This window comes from Bufo gargarizans, chromosome 4 (genome assembly GCF_014858855.1).
Source record: "Bufo gargarizans isolate SCDJY-AF-19 chromosome 4, ASM1485885v1, whole genome shotgun sequence".
Taxonomy (NCBI): Eukaryota; Metazoa; Chordata; class Amphibia; order Anura; family Bufonidae; genus Bufo; species Bufo gargarizans.
Genome location: NC_058083.1, coordinates 183255036 through 183276716, shown reverse-complemented (window position 1 = coordinate 183276716; position 21681 = coordinate 183255036). Strand labels below are relative to the sequence as shown.

General features: G+C 43.1%; 1 protein-coding gene across 1 annotated transcript; it reads left to right on the top strand.

The window, feature by feature from the left end:
• Positions 1-682: 682 nt before the first annotated feature.
• Positions 683-21223, top strand: LOC122934701 (gastrula zinc finger protein XlCGF26.1-like). Its single transcript, XM_044290355.1, has 2 exons — positions 683-737; positions 19157-21223. The coding sequence occupies exon 2, from the start codon at positions 19228-19230 to the stop codon at positions 21064-21066; it is 1839 nt and encodes a 612-aa protein (XP_044146290.1). The 5' UTR covers positions 683-737; positions 19157-19227; the 3' UTR covers positions 21067-21223.
• Positions 21224-21681: the final 458 nt, after the last annotated feature.

Genomic DNA, 21681 nt, shown 5'->3' with positions numbered 1-21681 from the left:
AATTAATCAATCTGTTGTGTCCCTGTGTGTTTCCTACAGATGGACTTATAGAAAGAAGTCCCCCCGAGAGATGTCCTCGTCCTCTGTATTCCCAGGACTGTCCAGAGGAGAAGCTCCCAGAGAACCATCAGGTAGATGGAGCTGAAGTCTCCCCAGAATCTGACCAGAAAGGGACTGAACCAAAGACAATTTTACATTTCTCTTCTTTAGGATGAAAATCTGATGGATATTAAGGTTGAGGTTAAAGATGAAGAAGCAGAAGAGGAGACGGATTTATGGGGCGATCAGCAGGGTAAGGAGGGGAGCTGTCATGGGTCACCTGGATACTACTCCCATCATCTCATCATCACATGTAATAATCTCTCCTGTCCCTGTGTGTTTCCTACAGATGGACTCATAGAAGGAAATCCCCCCGAGAGATGTCCCCGTCCTCTGTATTCCCAGGACTGTCCAGAGGAGAAGCTCCCAGAGAACCATCAGGTAGATGGAGCTGAGCCCTATACACATCTATATAGGGGGGTCCTGCAGTCATAGAGGGGTCATAGATGGTGGGGGTCTCTTATGTGGATCTGTTAGATTTCCCACCTGTCTGCTGTATTGTCCTGAATTGTTACAGATGACAAATCAGGGGGAAGATGTGACTGATATTAAAGTGGAGGATGAAGAAGAGCGGATGATGGGCGATCCCTCGTGTAAGAGTGAGGTGGAGGAGGACATTCCAGTCCATGTGACCACAGGTATGGAGTAATGAATGGAGGAAGTGAATTTGGAGGTTTCTTCAGGTGAGGCTCCACCTTAGAGCTGCAGTAAAGTAGCACTCCGGGCAGTGACCCCTGTGTTATGTGCAGGAGCGGAGGGAGCTGTGGCTGCACATAGACGTCCTCTCCAAGATCCAGGACACTAGAATTAGCAGCAGATTTTGTGGGGCACCAGCTGCGATGAATGGCTGTACTAATGGCCTCTGAGAAATCCCAGTTTAACTACTTAAAGGGAATGTGTCATCAGAAAATGACCGATTGTTTAACTCCTTAAGGACGGGGCTCATTTTCACCTTAAGGACTTGGCCATTTTTTTGAATCAATACGTTTTTATTGACTTTTTTGACATAGCACTGATCAGCAATGAACAGTTACAGAGTTGGCACTTTACATAGCCACATTGGCAGCGCCAACCGAACCGTATCACGGTAAAATAATACATAGCATGAAATAAACAACAAAAATAAATCATAAAGTAACGAACAAAGAAATGCATTCAGTACATACATGGGACTAACAAATACATACGAGTGTACTACATATCAGGACTGAGCTAAACAGACAGACTAAGTAAGTTCAATCAGAGGATTGCAAAGCGAGCAGGGAAGAGCTCCATGAGATCCAGTTCCTCTGAAATGCTGCGAATGAGCAGCCAGCCCTCGCCCACATCTTCTCGTGTATGTAGGTGGAGTTAAGTTTGCGAGTAATATCTATTAAGCTAGGGATACTCTGGGTTTTCCAGTTCTGGGTAATGGCCAATTTGGTGGCCAGGAAGAGATGTCCCAACACCACCCTAACGCCTCGTGGCAATTTATTCATATCGATATAAAGGAGGGCCAGTTCAGGAGTCGGCGAGAGCTGGGTACCCAATAGGTCTGAAGCCAAGGAGAAAGTGGATCTCCAAATCCCATGCAGCAGTGGACAGGACCACAGAATATGATATAAAGTACCCCTCTGGCCACAACCCCTCCAACACAGGTGTGAGGATCCTGGGAAGATATGGGACAGGCGATCCGGGGTATAATACCATCTTAACATAGTCTTCATCAGGGATTCATAATGTAAAGTGCATCTAAGGTTTTTAGAGATAAAGGCAAATGCTGAGGACCACTGCTCATCCGAGAACGCCAATCCCAGGTCCCTCTCCCAAGAATGTAAAGGAGACGTTTTAGTAAAGGACCCTTTATTCCCGAGCATGCTATATAGGGGTCGGAGGCGAGTGCAATATGGGGGAGCAAGTGACCAGATCTTGAATATTTCCTGATTACAAAGAAGCCTAGGGGGAGCAGTTTGCTGTAAGGAAATGCCTAATGCACAAATATTTGTAGAAATCCGTGTTTGGTATCTGGTATTCCTTGTGTAGGGACTCGAAGGAACGTAGGGTGTCAGATACAAACAGCTGTGAGAAAAGATCCAATCCATTCATTGCCCAGGATGAGACCGAGATGTTAGGGATTAGATGGTTGAGCACAGTTATTGGAGCCGAGGGTGGGAAGGGTCCGGGTATTGGAGAGCATCAATTTGTGGAATTGGGTCCAACTCCCCAATGCCATGGATACAAGTGTCGAGGATGAGGAGGGTCGATGGAATGATGGATGGAGAGCCGCCAACAGAAGAGACTTAAGGCTACCAACCGAGGACAAAGCTGTCTCCAATTGCACCCATTGCTTGGAGTGACTCTCCATCCACCACTCCCTCAGCTGGGAGACTTGCGAGGCCAAGAAATACTCATAGATATGCGGGAGGCCCAGTCCCCCGCGACGCCTGTCTCTCTGCATTATCGTAGTTGCAATCCTAGGCCTATGTCCTTTCCATACTAGCTTATTAATCAACGAAGTACATTTCCTAAAGAAGCTACTTGGTGGAGTAATGGGCAATGTTTTAAATAGGAACAATAATTTGGGAAGGACTAACATCTGAAACGAGGTGATTCTACCCACCCAAGACATTCATATTTGGAAAGGTTGGAAAGATCTTTTTCGAAAATTTCTAAGAATGGGACATAATTTATGGCATATAGCTTCTTAAATGATGCTGACAACTTAATCCCCAAGTAATCAATCTGGCTTTCCTGCCAGTCCAAAGCAAAAGCATTTTTAAGCGTTTTTACCTGTTCAGGGGAAATATTTAGTGGAAGGGCTTGGGACTTAGAAGCATTGAGTTTGTAAAAGGAAAGGTTTCCAAATTGGGAAATTATATTAATAGCAGCAGTGAGAGACGTTTGGGGATTTGTCAAAGTTAAAATAATGTCATCGGCATATAAACTGACCGTGTGATCTTTGTCACCAATCTTGATGCCTGTTATCTCCGGGCATTGTCTCAAGGCTTGGGCTAGGGGCTCAATGGTCAAGATGAATATCAAAGGGGATAGGGGGCAACCCTGGCGGGTACCATTGGAAATGTCAAACGGGTCTGAAAGAGCCCCATTGACCCACACCCTAGCACTAGGTTGGGTATATAATGCTTTGATAGCCGCCAGGATGGCCCCAGAGAATCCCATCTTCGATAGGACTGCAAAGGCGAAATGACCAATTAATGCGGTCAAACGCCTTTTCGGCGTCCTAATGTGACCAGCAAAGCAGGAAGTTTCGATCTCTCTATATAGTCCAATAAGTTTAAGGGTACGTCTGGAGTTATCTTGTAACTGCCTACCTCTTACAAATCCCACTTGATCAGCGTGGGTAAGGACTGGTATATAAGGGGCTAGGCGATTCGCTAGAATCTTCGCATATATTTTTGTGTCTGTGTTTAGGAGCGATATCGGGCGGTACTTCTTTGTGTCATTCGCAGGGGGATCAGTTTTGGGTATAGTAACTATAGTCGCTTCTAACATCTCCTTAGGAAGACCGCCTGTGCTCATAGTGTGACAGAAAATTTGGCATAAATATGGGGAAAGTTCCTTTTTAAATGTCTTGTAATATGCATTCGAAAACCCATCTGGGCCGGGGGCTTTGTTATTGGGAAGTTTAGAGACAACGTTGAGGATTTCCTGTTGCGTAATAGGGGAGTTTATGTTCTCTAATTGGGTCTCGGTGAGGCTAGGAAGAGAAAGAGAACTCAGAAATTGGTCTACCACTGCTGCTGTTTGAGGGGGGGTTCCAGTTTGTGGCTTCAAATTGTAAAGGGCTTCATAAAAGTTTTTGAAGGAGTTTGCGATTCCCTGAGGGTCTACTATCTTTTTACCCGTCTGTTGAGACGTAATGAAGGGGGTCTTAGCTTTAACAGATCTTTCTTTCAGTCTACGAGCTAATAACTTACCGGATTTGTTGTCTTGCGCATAGTATGTCGCGCGAACTACTTTTAGGTGCTTCTCATACTGATAGAGGAGGCAGTCTTTTAGTTGGAGACGCAGGTTCTGTAATTGGGTCCCAACAGTGTCTGAAGGGTTCATTTTATTGCTAGACTCTAAGGACTTAATCTGTCGGGTTAAAGCAGTAATACGCTCTTCTCTCTCTTTTTTTGCTCTGTATCCAGACTTTATAAATAGTCCCCGCATGAAAGCCTTGTGGGCATTCCACAACGAGAAGGGGTTTGATACAGACCCGTCATTAATACGGAAGAATTCTTCCAGACCCTCAAGCAGTGTCGATTTGTATTTAGGGTGCTCCAGCAGGAATGTATTATTGCGCCAAGGGGAGTAAGGAGGTCGATTAGTAGATTCGCTAATGGTCAAAGTGATGGGAGCGTGGTCGGACCACGTAATCGATTCTATGGAGGAGTGTGTGGCATTTCGCAGGAAGGTGACGATCAACTAAGAAAATATCTATTCTGGAGTAGGTTTGGTGGGCATTCGAAAAAAACGAATAGTCCCGTTCACTGTCATGGTGTAGCCTCCAAACATCGTAGAGGTCCTCCCTCAGTAAGATCTGGTTGAGACTCTGCGGGTGAGCTCTATTTTTGGATGTTGAATCTAAATGAGGATCTGATATAGAATTAAAGTCTCCCCCCCAGAGAACCAAGCCTTCCTTCACTCCGTTTACCTTATTCATTAATTTCCGCAAAAAGTGTAATTGGTGTTTGTTAGGGACATAAACGAATACTAATGTGTACTTCACATTATTTATAGTAGCTATCAGTATAATATATCGGCCATTCTGGTCCTTCTATGGATCTGGACAACTGAAAGACAACTGAATCCCTGAATTGCGACCATCACACCCCTCTGTTTTTTTTTAAAATGTGAATGGAAGATATGGGGGAAATGAGAATTTTTGAGTCTATGGGCATCCTCCTTCAACAGGTGCGTCTCAGTTGCACAGATAATATCCCCTCCCAGAGCTCTCGTTTCCTTCCACAGCATAGACCTCTTAAATGGGCTGTTCAAGCCCTTAGTGTTAATGGCGATTACTTTAAAGACCATGTTGAAAGAAGGACTATGCTGTGGAGGCCCAGCACACCAATAATATGTGATACATTGCAAATGAGGGTATCTCGTAGCAGTTATGAACATCCCAATATGCGCATGTACTGAATAACAGGACGTACAAGAAAATTCTGATCTGCATAACTCAGATAGCAAATCTAGAATAACAACCTAAAAGAAAACTAACACAAACACGGCATAAGATGCCGCAAATCATTCGTCAGGGCAAATCTCGGCTCCTGGCCGGGAAGGACTGCACGACACTACCATGTCCAATAGTGTATTAATGGACCCACGATCACCTGTCAACGATGAGATTTCCTCTTCTGGGATACTAGTTGCCAACCAGAGTCCAGGGGAGCAGATGAGCTGTGTCTTTGGTCCGGGACCTCCATCGGAATGTTCCAAGAGTCCAGAAGCTTCTTCCCGGATTCTAAGGAGGTGACGACGTGGACAGCTCCATGGTGATGGATCAAGACTTTGGTCGGGAACCCCCACTTGTAAGGAATGGAATTGTGCCGCAGAGTTGAGGTAAAGGCAGCAAGGGATCTCCGCTGTTGAAGAGTGACGGCCGACAGATCAGCAAAGATTTTAATTTGGCTGTATGGAGAAGGCAATGTGCCTAGCTTCCTGGATGCTGCTAGTATGGCCTCTTTAATATGGAAAAAATGAACCCGCACCAGGACATCTCTCGGCGATGTGCTAGGAAGGTGTTTCGGCCTCATCACCCTGTGTGCTCTGTCCAAAGTAAGATCATGAGGAGAGAGATCCGGTATCAGGGCCGTCATGAGGCTCTGCAGATAAGGGGTTAAATCTTTAGGTGCAATGTCCTCAGGAACCCCACGGAACTTAAGGTTATTCCGGCGGGACCTGTCCTCCAGGTCCACCACCTTAGCCTTGAGCCGATCTATTTCTTCGGATAAGTCGTTGTGGGCATCGATGAGCTGGTTATGCGACGAAGCGAAATCTCCCATCTTGGACTCAATATGATCTACCCTGCCCTCCACCGCCGCCTGGAGCGCGCGGACTAGGGCGGTCAAGTCCTTGTGCATGGTCTCACTGAAAAGGACTAACATGTCCTTTAATAGGTTGCTGGATGCAGGCTTATCGTCGGTCGGAATCGCCTGTATGGCCGGGGTAGTGTGATCACTCACCTCCCCGTTCGGTGCCTCTACGGACTGCTGCAGTCGCATCTGGCCTGTCTCAGGCGAGCTTGAAGATGGCGCCGGTACAATGGCGCGCTTTTGTGGGCTCTCCGCTTGAGATCCGCGGGACGCTTCAGGCTGTACAAACCCCGTCGGGGATTCAGATGAAGCAGGTAGGAGTTGGCCGGACCCGGCGTCTTGTGAGTCAGACATCGTGTCGACCTGAGAAATCCTCTGTGTCTCTGGGGCATCAAGGCCTTGCTGGCTGGGCTGAGGGGAAGTGTCCTCAGAAGGGACGCCTTTACCGAGGTAAAAGTCCAGCTTTCCCTGGTTTTTCATAGATCTCTTGCCCCTAGTCATCATCCGGACCGACTTTGGTCTCTCAACTTCAGTTGGTATCGTAGTTGTGGGTGCAAATAATCCCGCTGTCGCTGAGGTAGTGCCGGAGCTCCAACTCACGCAGCCATCTTTCTCAGCCGGCAAACCACGCCCTGACTTGGCCATTTTTTGCAAATCTGACCAGTGTCACTTTATGTGGTGATAACTTTAAAACACTTTGACTTACCCAGGCCGTTCTGAGATTGTTTTCTCGTCACATATTGTACTTCATGACACTGGTAAAATGGAGTAAAAAAAAAAATCATTTTTATTTAGAAAGAAATACAAAATTTACAAATAATTTGGAAAAATTAGCAAATTTCCAAGTTTCAATTTCTTTACTTCTATAATACATAGTAATACCTACAAAAATAGTTATTACTTTACATTCCCCATATGTCTACTTCATGTTTAGATCATTTTGGGAATGACATTTTATTTTTTGGGGACGTTAGAAGGCTTAGAAGTTTAAAAGAAAATCTTGAAATTTTTCAGAAATTTTCAAAAACCCACTTTTCAAAGACCAGTTTAGGTCTGAAGTCACTATGTGAGGCTTATATAATAGAAACTGAAAGGATTTGGAACTTTCTGGACCTCTACGACAACCTTGGTTTGAGACAGACGTCAGGAGAGATGTTTCTCAGTTGGCAATAATAGACACACACATCACTGAGAAAAACTCTAACTTTATTATGCTATAGCTTGGCCTCATATAGACAGTAGAAAAGTTTGCATAACAACAGCTTTAAACCAATCAGAAAGATAAACATTGGTGCTCACACACATACTACCGGAACATCCTTTTATGGTATGTAATACTTCACATATAAGAATGTACGCAGTTGTGCCGAATGACCCTGAATGAGACAAGAACATTTGTTCTAGTTCTAGGATATTCCCAGAATATGTCCTGGGACAGATAAGGAAACCTAACTCACAGCCGGGGGGGGATGAAACATGCGTGGGTGAGATATTATAACAATTCTGTACACTATAAAGGCTGGAGACATGTAGTAATGGCTGTTATACCTCAGGTAAGTGTCATCAGATGCCGGGTGTTATAGATGACATTACTTCTACACTATAAAGGCTGGAGACATGTAGTAATGGCTGTTATACCTCAGGTAGGTGACATCAGATGCCGGGTGTTATAGGTGACATTACTTCTACACTATAAAGGCTGGAGACATGTAGTAATGGCTGTTATACCTCAGGTAGGTGTCATCAGATGCCGGGTGTTATAGGTGACATTACTTCTACACTATAAAGGCTGGAGACATGTAGTAATGGCTGTTATACCTCAGGTAGGTGACATCAGATGCCGGGTGTTATAGGTGACATTACTTCTACACTATAAAGGCTGGAGACATGTAGTAATGGCTGTTATACCTCAGGTAGGTGTCATCAGATGCCTAGTGTTATAGATGACATTACTACTACACTATAAAGGCTGGAGACATGTAGTAATGGCTGTTATACCTCAGGTAGGTGTCATCAGATGCCGGGTGTTATAGGTGACATTACTTCTACACTATAAAGGCTGGAGACATGTAGTAATGGCTGTTATACCTCAGGTAGGTGTCATCAGATGCCGGGTGTTATAGATGACATTACTTCTACACTATAAAGGCTGGAGACATGTAGTAATGGCTGTTATACCTCAGGTAGGTGTCATCAGATGCCGGGTGTTATAGATGGGGGGGGAGATTAAACAATGCCTGGATGAGATATTATAACAATTCTGTACATGTAAGAGAAGACAAGATGGAGTCACATTTCTCTTCAGAAACCACCGAAAAATGACCCTATTCTAGAAACTACACCCCTCAAGGTATTCAAAACTGATTTTACAAACTCTGCTAACCCTTTATGTGTTCCACAAAAATGAATGGAAAATAGAGATAAAATTTCACTTTTTTGGCAGATTTTCCATTTTAATAATTTTTTTCCAGTTACACAGCCAAACAAAACTCTATATTCATTGCCCTGATTCTGTAGTTTACAGAAACACCCCATATGTGGTCGTAAACTGCTCTACGGGCACACGGCAGGGCGCAGAAGGAAAGGAATGCCATACGGTTTTTGGAAGACAGATTTTGCTGGACTGTTTTTATGACACCATGTCCCACCAGGGTGCCTGCTGATTGATTTCAGCTGGCACCCAGTTCTGATCACCGGCTGCCGCGCGGCGGTGATCGGAACTACACATGACGTACCGGTACGTCATATGTCCCTAAGATGGTTATTTTTAATTTTCCATTTCAATATCTACATGTAAACAAAAAACATAAAGTCCTGCAGTTTTCGCACTGGCCACTAATGATAGGTCCCACTTGGTATGTACAGATCATCAGATGCTGGGTGTTATAGATGACATTACTACTACACTATAAAGGCTGGAGACATGTAGTAATGGCTGTTATACCTCAGGTAGGTGACATCAGATGCCGGGTGTTATAGATGACATTACTACTACACTATAAAGGCTGGAGACATGTAGTAATGGCTGTTATACCTCAGGTAGGTGACATCAAATGCTGGGTGTTATAGATGACATTACTACTACACTATAAAGGCTGGAGACATGTAGTAATGGCTGTTATACCTCAGGTAGGTGTCATCAGATGGCCGCTAGCACATCCGCAATACCCAGTCCCCATACCTCTGTGTGCTTTTATTGTGTCAAAAAACTATTTGATACATATGCAAATTAACCTGAGAAGAGTCCTGTACGTGAGATGAGTCAGGGACAGGACTCATCTCAGGTTAATTTGCATGTGTATCAAATCTGTTTTTTTACACATTAAAAGCACACAGAGCTATGGGGACTGGGTATTGTGGATGTGCTAGCGGCCATCTACCAACCCATCTCCTCAGCTCTATACACCCAATCCCGGTGATAGGTTCCCATCTGCATTACAGATTTTATTTTATTTTTGCTCCTGCAAGCCCATAGCTCTCCTCACAGCTCCATCTTGTGGCCACTTACTAGAAGGGCAGTCTACTTCATTTTTCTTGAGGCTTTTGGGGAGTTCTCTTGCATACTACTCACATGTAGCTCCCCATGCATAAGAGGGGTCTCCCCCTGTGATCAAACGTCTCATGAACCTCAGCTGAAACCTGGTGCACTCTGGAAATTTGTGACAAGCCAGTGGCTTGTGGGGTCTGTAATATGACAAACCCCACCGCCACTACATAACCGATATAACCTGGTCAAGATTGGTCTTTCAAAACCTAGTGTCTCTTCTTCTCAGGCTAATGATGACAACCTGGATCATTTAGTTACAAAGAATACATAAACTTTCAGTGTTTCTAAGCAGCAACCATCTTCACTACCTAGAAAGATGTCGCCCCCAAACCTAGAGCCACAAGTTTCCCCAACAGACACCTCAGACGGGGATGATTCCGCATCTTACCTTCCGATTTCCTGCTCTTTTCTCAGTCAAGCTGTGGTGCCAGTAATGAAAGAACTCCAAGACCTCAATGCGGAAGTTAAAGAGATTGGAAATCGAGTTAAATCCCTGGAGACTACCCAGTCTCAGATTGTGGCCACGTTCAGACGAGCGTATTTACAATGAATATAGAGTCCGGATTTTATGTTCCGGAATCCGCTGCTAATGTTTATGAGTAGAGCTATTCACATGGGCGTATAATTTCTGTCAGTATTTGAAATCCGCAGCATGTCCGAGTTACAGTCTGTGCAGTGCATAAATAATGAAGGAAGGAGAAAATACACATGGAAATCCTGATGAAAATACTGATGGTATATCATCAGGAATCCTAAGCCAAAATACTGACGGATCTCAATACGCTCGTTTGAAAGTGGCCTGTCTCTTACAATAAAGCTTCTACAACCTCCTGGCAGAAATGTCAATCCTATCTTACCGATATAGCTTACTGGTTGGAGGACCAAGACAGCAGGGGACGGAGAAACAATTTATGCATTAGAGGTCTGATGAGACATTCCTTCTCGAGATCCTGCTTGATTCGGTCAAACAAATATTCATTCTGTTCCTTGGCGACTCCTAATCCCACACCATTGCTATTGAAAGGGCCGACTGTGCTCTTCGAGCTAAGCCTAAACCCTCTGTCCCTCCCAGGGACATTATTAGTAGACTTATGTGCTCTAGAGAGTGAGATGGCATTTTGAGAGAAGTAAGAACTAAAGAACCTATCGTGTTTGTGGGAGCCACTCTTTCTTTTCCAGGACCTCTCTCCTGTAACACTGTCTAGGTGACTTCCGCTCAGACCCCTAACAGAGGAATTGAAACATCACAAGCTACCTTACCACTGGCTCTTCCCTTTTGGGCTCTCCTTTCAACTTGAGAAACAAGCGTGATGTAATCTGCAAATACGAGAATTTACCAGGTGTCCTGTCAGAGCTGGGCCTTGCAGGCCTAACTATTTCTAACTCAGAGGAATATGGTGATCTGGCCCCCTTACCTACCATCGCCCCGCCATCTCTGTGGGAAGTTGTTGGAGCTACTCGACAGATGAAGTTGCGGAACACATCTGGAAAACAGTCTCCATTATAACCCGAGGACTATTCTTCACGTATATTTGATATGTGTATCTTGTTCCCAGTCCTTTGTTCTGAAGATTGACATATATGATATATGCCTTAAGTGTTGGCTTTGTTGCTCACGTTGAGGCTTTTATTGCTTACTACATTGTTTGGTAATTCTGCCTTCCTTCACCAGTTTCTCCTAATGCTGCTAATGGTGTTGCTCCCTGTTTTTGCTGATGTTACAGCTATAGATTACATTCCTGTTATGCCCCGGAGGGATTGTTTCCACCATCATGTAGGGTCACCCTGTCCCCAGAGTCACTCCTCTTTTTCACTATGGGTTAAATTAAAGTAGTCTCATTTAATGTCCAAGGCTTAACACCCCACAGAAACGCAGCCAGATCATTATGTCGCTCCGTGAGGAGAAAGTCGATGAGGTTCTCCTTCAAGAAACTCATTTAAGGTTTAATCGTGTTCCAACCTAATCCCACACTATTTTCCCATCAGGGTCCCACAGCACACACTCCTCCAGTAGTAGAGGAGTTAATATTGCTATGTGATGCCAAGGCCCGTTTCACTTAACTGCTAAAGAACAAGACCCAGAGGGTAGATATATTTTCCTCAAAGGTCACATAGCTAACATTAAAATTACTTTTATTAATGTACAGGCCCCAAATGTAGCCCAAGTCCTATGGTTATTGGAGGTTTTGGAATAAGCTTCTCTCTTTGTCGAAGGTGTTGTGATTCTGGGTGTGTCCTACCTCTCTTTATTTGAGAGACACTTGGAGAACCTTTAACCCTTTCTAGAGAGACTTTACCTTTTTCTCCAATAGACATCTGATGTACCACCGACTCAATTATCTGTTTATCTCTGAGTCTGCGTTGTCATTTGTCTCTCATCCCCAAATAGGTGCATTCACGCTCCTGGATCATGCCCCAATCACATTAACACTTCATCTACAATCCCTCCTTATGAAAGCTTATACTTAACAAAATGATTCTACAAGACCCTAAATCTACACCCACAATTTGTAGATGCCACTTTAGAGAAATTTCAATTCTCATTACCCTTTAAAACAGTTATCAAGTCCTTTTACACCACACCACATGCTCGTATTACAGTTAATGGCTCCTTTTTGAACCCATTTGTTATCTCTAACGGTCCAGAGAAGGATGCCCGTTATCCACTGCATTGTTTATTCTAGTCATGGAAACCTTACTACAGAAGATTAGGCAATACCCAGATTTGGTGATTTATGTTCATCAATCTTGAAGTTGCTTTCTCATTTATGTTACGCTTATTTGATGACTTTGGGGTAGTGTCTAATTTTAAGGTGAATCTTACCAAGTCGGAGATTCTCAATATATCTGTCCCCTCTACCTCTCTTGCCCTTTCTCTGGTCCTAACACTCTCTCAAAGTGTTGGGAATTAAAATCCCTGCAGATCCAAAATGACTCTACACTTAGAATTTTGCGTCTTTGCTTAAACACTTAACAGAGAAGATTTCTTCTCTAAAACTGCCTTTTCTGCCCTGGATGGGTAGAAAAATGTGCTCAAAACCTACTTTTTGCCAAAACTTTTATATGCCCTGCAAACTGTACCAATTATTCTCCCTAAAACCTTTTTCGCCAAATATGCAGGCACGGTACAACTTTTTTTTGTGGAGAAGTAACTGACCTAGATTGGCATACTCATACCTAACCCAAAAGAAGCACCAGGGAGGTTTTGCACTACTGGACCTCTACCAACACAGTCTTGCGATTCATTTTTCCCACTGGTTGGATTTGATCTCTAATTACCAGGCTAGGATCCAAGTTCAAATGGAAAGGGCAATGCTCCCATCTCATTGTTCGCCTCTGCTTTGGACCTCGCAAATTTCTGTCTCGACTGCACACTTGGTCAGCGACATTACAAAGGGGACCATTGCTGTGGTTCGAGAATGGGAAGCTGAGTCAGGATGTCTCAGCACTATATCCCCAATAATGCCATTAGGTGTCCTTCCATTACTACAAGCTCAAGGCCATAGAGAGTTGACCTTTCCCTGGACGAAACTGATGCCCACCCCAATATCTCAACTACTAAACCTCTCTCGTACATTCGATTTGGCTCCCCTTCTTACAGAGGAAGATCGAAACTGCGTGACTTTCTTACACTTGCTTAATTTCCGTTCAGTGGGACACTCATTTTTGAGGTCTTCGTTCATGCCTCTCAGGGGCATGTAATTTGTTGGAATTGCCTCCTGATTACCTCGCACAAATTCCATTTCTAACATTTACAATAATCTCGCACACTCACCAACCTAAACCTTATGTGCGCGAGTGGGAGAGCAAACTTTGATATACTTTCTCTGACTTGGAGGTTCGAACCATGTGTAAGAATTCCCATGGTTTTATTCCATGTATTGGAAAACTCTGGATTTCTTGAAGAAAGCTAACATCTCCCTGATGGATAATTGCTGGAGATGTGGAATCTCTGACGGCACTTACACACACCTTTGGATGGACTGCTCACTTATCCACCCTTTTTGAAAATCTATAAGCGTGGAAAACAGAAGTAGAACCGTTGGATCGGCGCTGTCAGCAGGAGTCAAGGAAGTATACTGGGTGATGAAGAACGTTACTTTTATTTCTTTGTCTACACGTTTCAAGGGCTCAGCACCCTCTTCCTCAGGACAGTTACATAATTAATAGGAACAGAAGACAAGGTTTTTAAATGTCTTTTGTTCCTGAAGAAGAGGGTGCTGAGCCTTTAAAAATAGTAGACAAAGAAAAGTAACGTTCTTCATCACCCATTATGCTTCCTTGACTCCTGCTGACAGCATCGATCCAACAGTTCTACTTATGTTTTCTACGCTTATTTACTTACCTCTTCTGTACATCGCGCCCTGCGGTGTGGGACTCCGAACCGGGGCAGCAGTCCAGGACCTCCGATTGCTGGTCGGACAGAAACCAGCAAGGCGTTCTACAGCTGTTGTGACTACTCGCAACCGTATCTGCTAAGCTCAACCATTACAGTAATTTATTCATACATTTAGACGACAGCGCACATTAGGCACTACCTCCTGTCTCCCTTTTTTGTCTTACACACTTTGAAAATATGCCACTTCACAAATCTAGACGGTATGTGGCAGATCTCTGTCCATACCACATAAAACCATCTTACTCTGGCTTCCTTCTACTGACTTTACTCCTGCCAGGAACTGCCTTATCACTTGATTTCTTCAGGGAGCCAAGTTATTAATTCCACTACATTGGAGGTCTTCAGACCCCCTACGATTGCCCAGTGGAGGAAGAAGGTTGATCAGTTCTGTAACGGCATACAAGGGAATGCTCCAAACTCCGAACGGAACCTCACGAATAGCTGCTAGCAGACGAATAGGAAACGGACCCAAGCGGCTTACACTCCTAGCAATCAGTCTCTAACAGTATACAGTGAATCCCCCCAAGAACGAGACGAGGCTCCGTGTTGAGGGTAAAGCAGTAGACAGCCAGAGCCGTGTGTTTATTGTTCTTATATAACATTGGTACACATTAGTACCACCCACAGGGTTTTGTCAAAACAACCAATAAACACGTACACTACAGTAAAACACTCCCACACAAAATCCTCCCCTCTGCCTGTGATACAATTACCTTACACAATGGGTTGATGTAATTATCACAGGCAGGAGAATACACAATGTCTTCTGTCCTGGAGACAACCCGAGGAGTAATTCAATTATCTCTCAGGACAAAGGGAAATCGCCAATACACACGTGAAGACGATAGGACAGACATCACTACTCAAATATACAATGTCCCAACCATTACAGTAAACATAGACATTTAACATATTCCCAGATGGCTTGGATCTGAGCGCTTAATATATCCAAACACCGCTCAGATGCCACAAACACAGTCAAATCGCCATGGGGTTTAAGTTTAGCATGGGCTAATGAGAGGGCCCATAATCCGGGGCAAGAGGCTGGCAACCAGGCTTCTCCAGCACCCAGTGGTGAAGTTGGTTTTGCCACAAGCTCTTCTGATTGGAAAAACCTTATGGTTGGGAATCGAACACTAGACATCACTTTCTAAACACATGGAGCCTATGAATTGCCCACAATAGTTTCTAAAGACGAAGACACATATTCCCTTACAATTACTCAGGGTGAACCCTTACCTACTGACTGCCATGCCTTTGTTCTAAGTTATTTTTCTGTCATGTTTTTGGGTTATAATTTCCAGGTACCTATGCAGATCTCCATTAGGTTGTGATGTCATATTACTGACGGGACTGTACAATCCTTTTTTTACGACATCCTTTTGTATTTCTATCCTTTGTGCTGTTGTCATACCTTCCCGTTTATACACTTGTCGATACCTGGACATTGTTAATGTTTTTTGTTTGTTTTTTGAAAACTTAATATAGAATTGAAGAGAGGTTTATTTATTTCATGGGTTAGCTGAAATGCTTTTATTTTGTTGTACATGTAAGACCAACATCTAACAAGAAACTTGGCTTACACCATTGTATAAGCAGTGTGTGGATAAGGTTATGGATGTATAATCCCTGTCTCCCATTCAGAACATTAGACATGATGGAAGTATCTAGATCACTGCAAATGGTCCACCACAATAGTATACAACTGACAACACAAGGCTAAACCCTCACAGTGATGTTAAAAAATTAGATTTTACCCAATATATTCCTGTCAGGAACATATCGGAGCCCGCGCACCCCGCCAAGGTATCTCAGTGTAGCGTGGGACCTACCGCTAGCCTACTTATAGTGTGTGCGCATTAGTGATCTTACTTCGGAGGTATGTGGGAGTTTGGCTGTGAGTCGGACCTTGGCACCTATCTGACAGTGTTCACACACTACAGGTAGGTTAGCGGTAGGTCCCGCGCTACACTGAGATACCTTGGCGGGGTGCACGGGCTCCGATATGTTCCTGACAGGAATATATTGGCTAAAAACTAATTTTTTTACATCAATGTGAGGGTTTAGCCTTGTATTGTGAGTTGCATACTATTGTGGTGCACCATTTGCAGTGATTTATTTACTCTTATATTTTCATCCACACATTATCCCATCTTGTGTAGGATGCTATTACGGTACATGTGGTCCGCTGCCGGCATCCTCCATTGTATGCATTTTTGCTGGGGATTGCCGTTAGCAACAGATCACATGTGGAGGATCTGCTCCCCCGGTTATAAATACGCTACAGTGTTTGGGGTTTGAGCATTTCCTCCCAGTTAGGCCACTCTATTCTGTGATTTTTCATGATGGAAGTATCTACCTCGTTTAAAGCTTTGAGAAGAATCTTACACATTATCTGGGAAGTTAGCATCTTCCATTACTTTTATCCGACTCTGCCTCCTCTGATGAGGACCGTCACAGAGAAATGTTTGGGGACTTTTCTTCAGACTTGGATTCTTTGCTCAGAGCAATTAATGCTACTATGAAGTTAGATGAGACTAAAGAACAGAAGTCGGTGCAGGATGATATATTTGGGGACCTTCGCCTAAGAAAACCTACAGTTTTTCCTGTTAATTCCAATCAGATCCCTTATTCAGAGGAAATGGAAAAAGCTGAATTGGCTTTTTTTTTTTTTATTCCCAGGCCTGTTAAACATAAATATCCTTTTGATGAGGAGGAGTCTGCCTTCTTAGATAGGGCCACCAACAGTAGATGCCCCAGTGTCACAACTCTCCAAATACAGCAGCTTTACTGTTTGAGGATCTGGGTGCCTTAAAGGACCCTATGAATCTCAGGCCTGAGGAGTATTTTTTATCTATTGTGAAGATGGCTGTCTGGATCAATTCTGGATGACATCTTAGACAATGCCCCTGACAAAAGGAAAGACCTTCCATCAGATCCTTATTGCCACCATAACTGAGCATGCATACAGGTGTGGGTGAACGCGCAGTAGATCTGCACGAATTTCCATGCAGATTTTTGTGCATTTTGCCACCCAAACAGAACCAAAAACCGCAATAGATAATTACGTTTTTGGTGCGGATTTGATGCATTTTTGCCACAGATCTCACCCTTCTTATGAAAAGGGTGAAATCAACACCCAAAACCGCAAACATAATTGACATGCTGCAGCTTTCTAAATACGCACGGCAGGTCAGTTTTTGCACATAAGAAACAAGAGAATCTACAACACGTGCAGGTGGCCTAAGAGAGGCTAATTTCAGAAAACAAGACACAGGTACCCAAGAGGAGAAAAAATTAAAAAAGATTTGCATAAGAGTTAGTCGAAAAGTTAAGACAAAGTATTGTAGCAGTGATACCTTTATTGGAGCTTTCAGAGCACAGAGGCTGTGTCATCAAGCAGTATCCAAATAAGCGACTGTTAGAAAGGCACAAGACTTGGTACAGATGTTACAGACACTTGTACATGGGGTGATACATCACCAAGATAAGACTGAGCAATAAAACTGCCATTACTCTTATACTGCATTTACATGGCACAAGAGTAGCCGATTGTCGGGAACGAAGTGTTCCTTCCTGACAGTCGGCTGCTCGTTAAGTGGAGGTCAAGCGCTGCGTTTACATGTATCGATCACCTCCACAGTATAAGGATGTGTGATCACTACTGCTATTGCATACAAATCATTGCTCCTGGGCAGCAGATCACTTTTTACAGCACAATTTGCTGCTCGGGAATGATTACTGAGGCGTCCGCACCTCCGATCATTTCACCCGATGAACAAAACTCATTGGGTGATCTACGGCACCTTTAGACAGGCAAATTATGTTTCCGCATGCGGTTTCTTTACTTATATATAGGGGGGGGGGGGTGACATACTTCCTCTTGTTTTCTTGCGCAAATTTGGGCTAAATCCACAAGCAGATCCACAATATGCAAACTGCAGAAACATAGCAGAAGTCCGAGAGTCAGCCTTAAAGTTCTGCTGCAGTTTCCATAGCAAATACAAAGAAAAGGAAGGGAAGGACATATTCCTCACATTCCTGCTGGATCCATTTCTGATTCTGGTGTAAAACACTTTATCTAGAATTGCATGTGTATCTCCAGCTTAAAGGGACTCTGTCACCACTTTCTAACCCCCACTTTTAAAACTATAGTTCTGTCCATGGAGCCCCTGTGATTTCAATGGTGTTGTTATATGCGAAATCCGCAGGCTCGTTTTGATAAAAAAAGCTTTTAACTAACCTGTCAGTCATGAGGATAAGGTGCCCAGGGCGTTTCTCCCGGTCTGAACATGCCGCCGCCGCCGCCGTTGGTGCCCAGCTCCTCCTCTGCCTTGAATTTGCGCCGCCTGAATGTGAAGAAATACCCCTCCGGCTCTCCCTCAGTCCCCCCTCCTTTTCCAAAATTTCGCGCGTGCGCACAGGCCTGTGCCTGATGCGCCCGTGCAGACTTTACGATTCAGCCTCATTGAGCGAAGTGCGCATGCGCATGCGCACTTCGCTCAACCTCCCGATAACGCGAACACTGCCGCACGCGCGGGATCTTAGAAAAGAAGGAGGGGGGACTGAGGGAGAGCCGGAGGGGTATTTCTTGACATTCAGGCGGCGCAAATTCAAGGCAGAGGAGGAGCTGGGCACCAACGGCGGCGGCGGCTGGCGGCATGTTCAGACCGGGAGAAACGCCCTGGGCACCTTATCCTCATGACTGACAGGTTAGTTAAAAGCTTTTTTTTATCAAAACGAGCCTGCGGATTTCGCATATAACAACACCATTGAAATCACAGGGGCTCCATGGACAGAACTATAGTTTTAAAAGTGGGGGTTAGAAAGTGGTGACAGAGTCCCTTTAAGGCCAGATTCACATGCGCTTATTACGGACATATTATCCGTCTGTATTATGCACATGTGTCCTGAACGCAGATTCAGCTGACATCAACTCACAGCATCATAGATACATTTGCACGTAATATCAATGGATTATGTGACTGTAATATGCTTGTGAATCTAGCCTCACTAAAATATTACAAATTTATCCACTTTGTTTTTTGTATAGAAATTAACAAAATCCATTTTGAATCCTGACAGATAATCCGAGTAAGAAGCCTGAGGGAAACATCATACTATCTCTAGATTGTAAAGAAGAAGACAACAATGTCATGCAGCGCTCTTCAGGAGAAAACCAAGTTCCAATGATTGTGCATCCATTACTTCTCACTGCAGATCTGTCATACAATCCTCCCAATCACGGGGAACCTTCTCCTGACGAATCACAGGTTGATACCCCAAATATGGGGCAAAAAGGCAGTAAAAGGTTTCATTGTGGAGAATGTGGAAAACAGTTCACATATAGATCAGAACTTTCTTTACACAGAAGTAGTCACACAGGAGAGAAACCATTTTCATGTTCAGAATGTGGACAATGCTTTTCAGATAAATCTAATCTTGTTACACATAAGATAAATTACACAAGAGAGAAGCCTTCTTCCTGTGTAAGTGGGAAATGTTTTGCAGATAAATCACATCTTGTTACTCATGAGAGTCTTCACACCAGAGAAGAGCCATATTCATGTTCAAAATGTGGGAAATGCTTTAGAAGTAAATCAAAGCTTTTAACACATGAGAGCATTCACACAGGAGATAAACCATTTTCATGTTCAGATTGTGGGAAATGTTTTACCACAAAATCAAATCTTGATCAACATGTAAGAATTCACACAGGAGTGAAGCCATATTCATGTTCAGAATGTGGGAAATGTTTTACCAAGAAATCAAACTGTGATCAACATAAGAGATGTCACACAAGAGTGAAGCCATATTCATGTTCAGAATGTGGGAAATGTTTTACCACAAAATCAAATCTTGATCAACATGTAAGAATTCACACAGGAGAGAAGCCATATTCATGTTCAGAATGTGGGAAATGTTTTATCAAGAAATCAAGTCTTGATCAACATAATAGAATTCACACAGGAGAGAAGCCGTATTCATGTTCAGAATGTGGGAAAAGTTTTACACTGAAAATAAACCTTCATCAACATAATAAAATTCACACAGGAGAGAAGCCATATTCATGTTCAGAATGTGGGAAATCTTTTACACTAAAAATAAGCCTTCGTCAACATAAGAAAATTCACACAGGAGAAAAGCCATATTCATGTTCAGAATGTAGGAAATGTTTCACAGAAAAAAAGAGTCTTATTAAACATCAGAGAATTCACACAGGAGAGAAACCATTTTCATGTTCAGAATGTGGGAAAAGTTTCACAGAAAAAAAAAGTCTTACTAAACATCAGAGAAGTCACACAGGAGAAGAGCCATATTCATGTTCAGAATGTGGGAAATGTTTCACAGAAAAAAAGAGTCTTACTAAACATCAGAGAGTTCACACAGGAGAGAAACCATTTTCATGTTCAGAATGTGGGAAATGTTTTTCCTATAAATCAAGCCTTGGTATACATAAGAAAATTCACACAGGAGAAAAGCCATATTCATGTTCAGAATGTGAGAAATGTTTTAAACATAAATCAGAGCTTATAGAACACGAGAGACATCACACAGGAGTGAAACCGTATTCATGTTCAGAATGTACAAAATGTTTTACCCAGAAATCACATCTTAATCAACATCAGAGAATTCACACAGGAGAGAAGCCATATTCATGTTCAGAATGTGGGAAATGTTTTACAAACAGATCAAGTCTTGTTCTACATGAAAGAATGCACACAGGAGAGAAGCCATATTCATGTTCAGAATGTGGGAAATGTTTTACCAGAAAATCTGGTGTTGATCAACATAAGAGAATTCACACTGGGGAGAAGCCATGTTCATGTTCAGAATGTGGGATATGTTTTACCAAGAAATCCGCTCTTGATCAGCACAAGAAAATTCACACAGGAGAGAAACCGTATTCATGTTCAGAATGTGGGAAATGTTTTGCAAAAAAATCAAGTCTTGTTCTACATCAGAAAAGTCACATAGAAGAGAAGACATTTTGATGTTTGGATATGAATAATGTTTTACAAGGAAATTAAATATTGAAGCATCAGAGAATTCACATAGGAAACCATATTCATGTATGAAATGTGGGAAAAATTGGACTTTATTCACGCAAGAATATAGACCTATTGCGTTGTTAAACAAACAACAAAAGAATGCCCCAAATATTCCAAAAATATATTTTATTTAATTGTAGTAAACATATCATGATTTATAAAATATTCAAGATAGCAAAGAAGTATGAAGAATCAGCAAGAAAACCGGATGCTGCAATCCACTGGCCGGTGTCGCTGCTACCCACCAGGAGATGGAAACCATGTCAAGTATGCCAGTAGTATATATCAGGGTGATTCACAGCATAGTAGCCCAAATAGTGTAACTATTCTGAAGTGTAGTACATATGATCATCACCCTGGTATATAACCACTAGATAAAACTCAACTCGGAGTGTGGTTAGAGAAAAATAATAATAAGACAACTGCTAGAATCCAGCAGTAGAGGGAAGGAAAAAGCCCTCACACAAATGAAACAACACACACAGAACCTTATAATAAAGGATATACATGAGCTCCTCTATATCCATTATTATAAGGTTCTGTCTGTGTGTGTTTCAT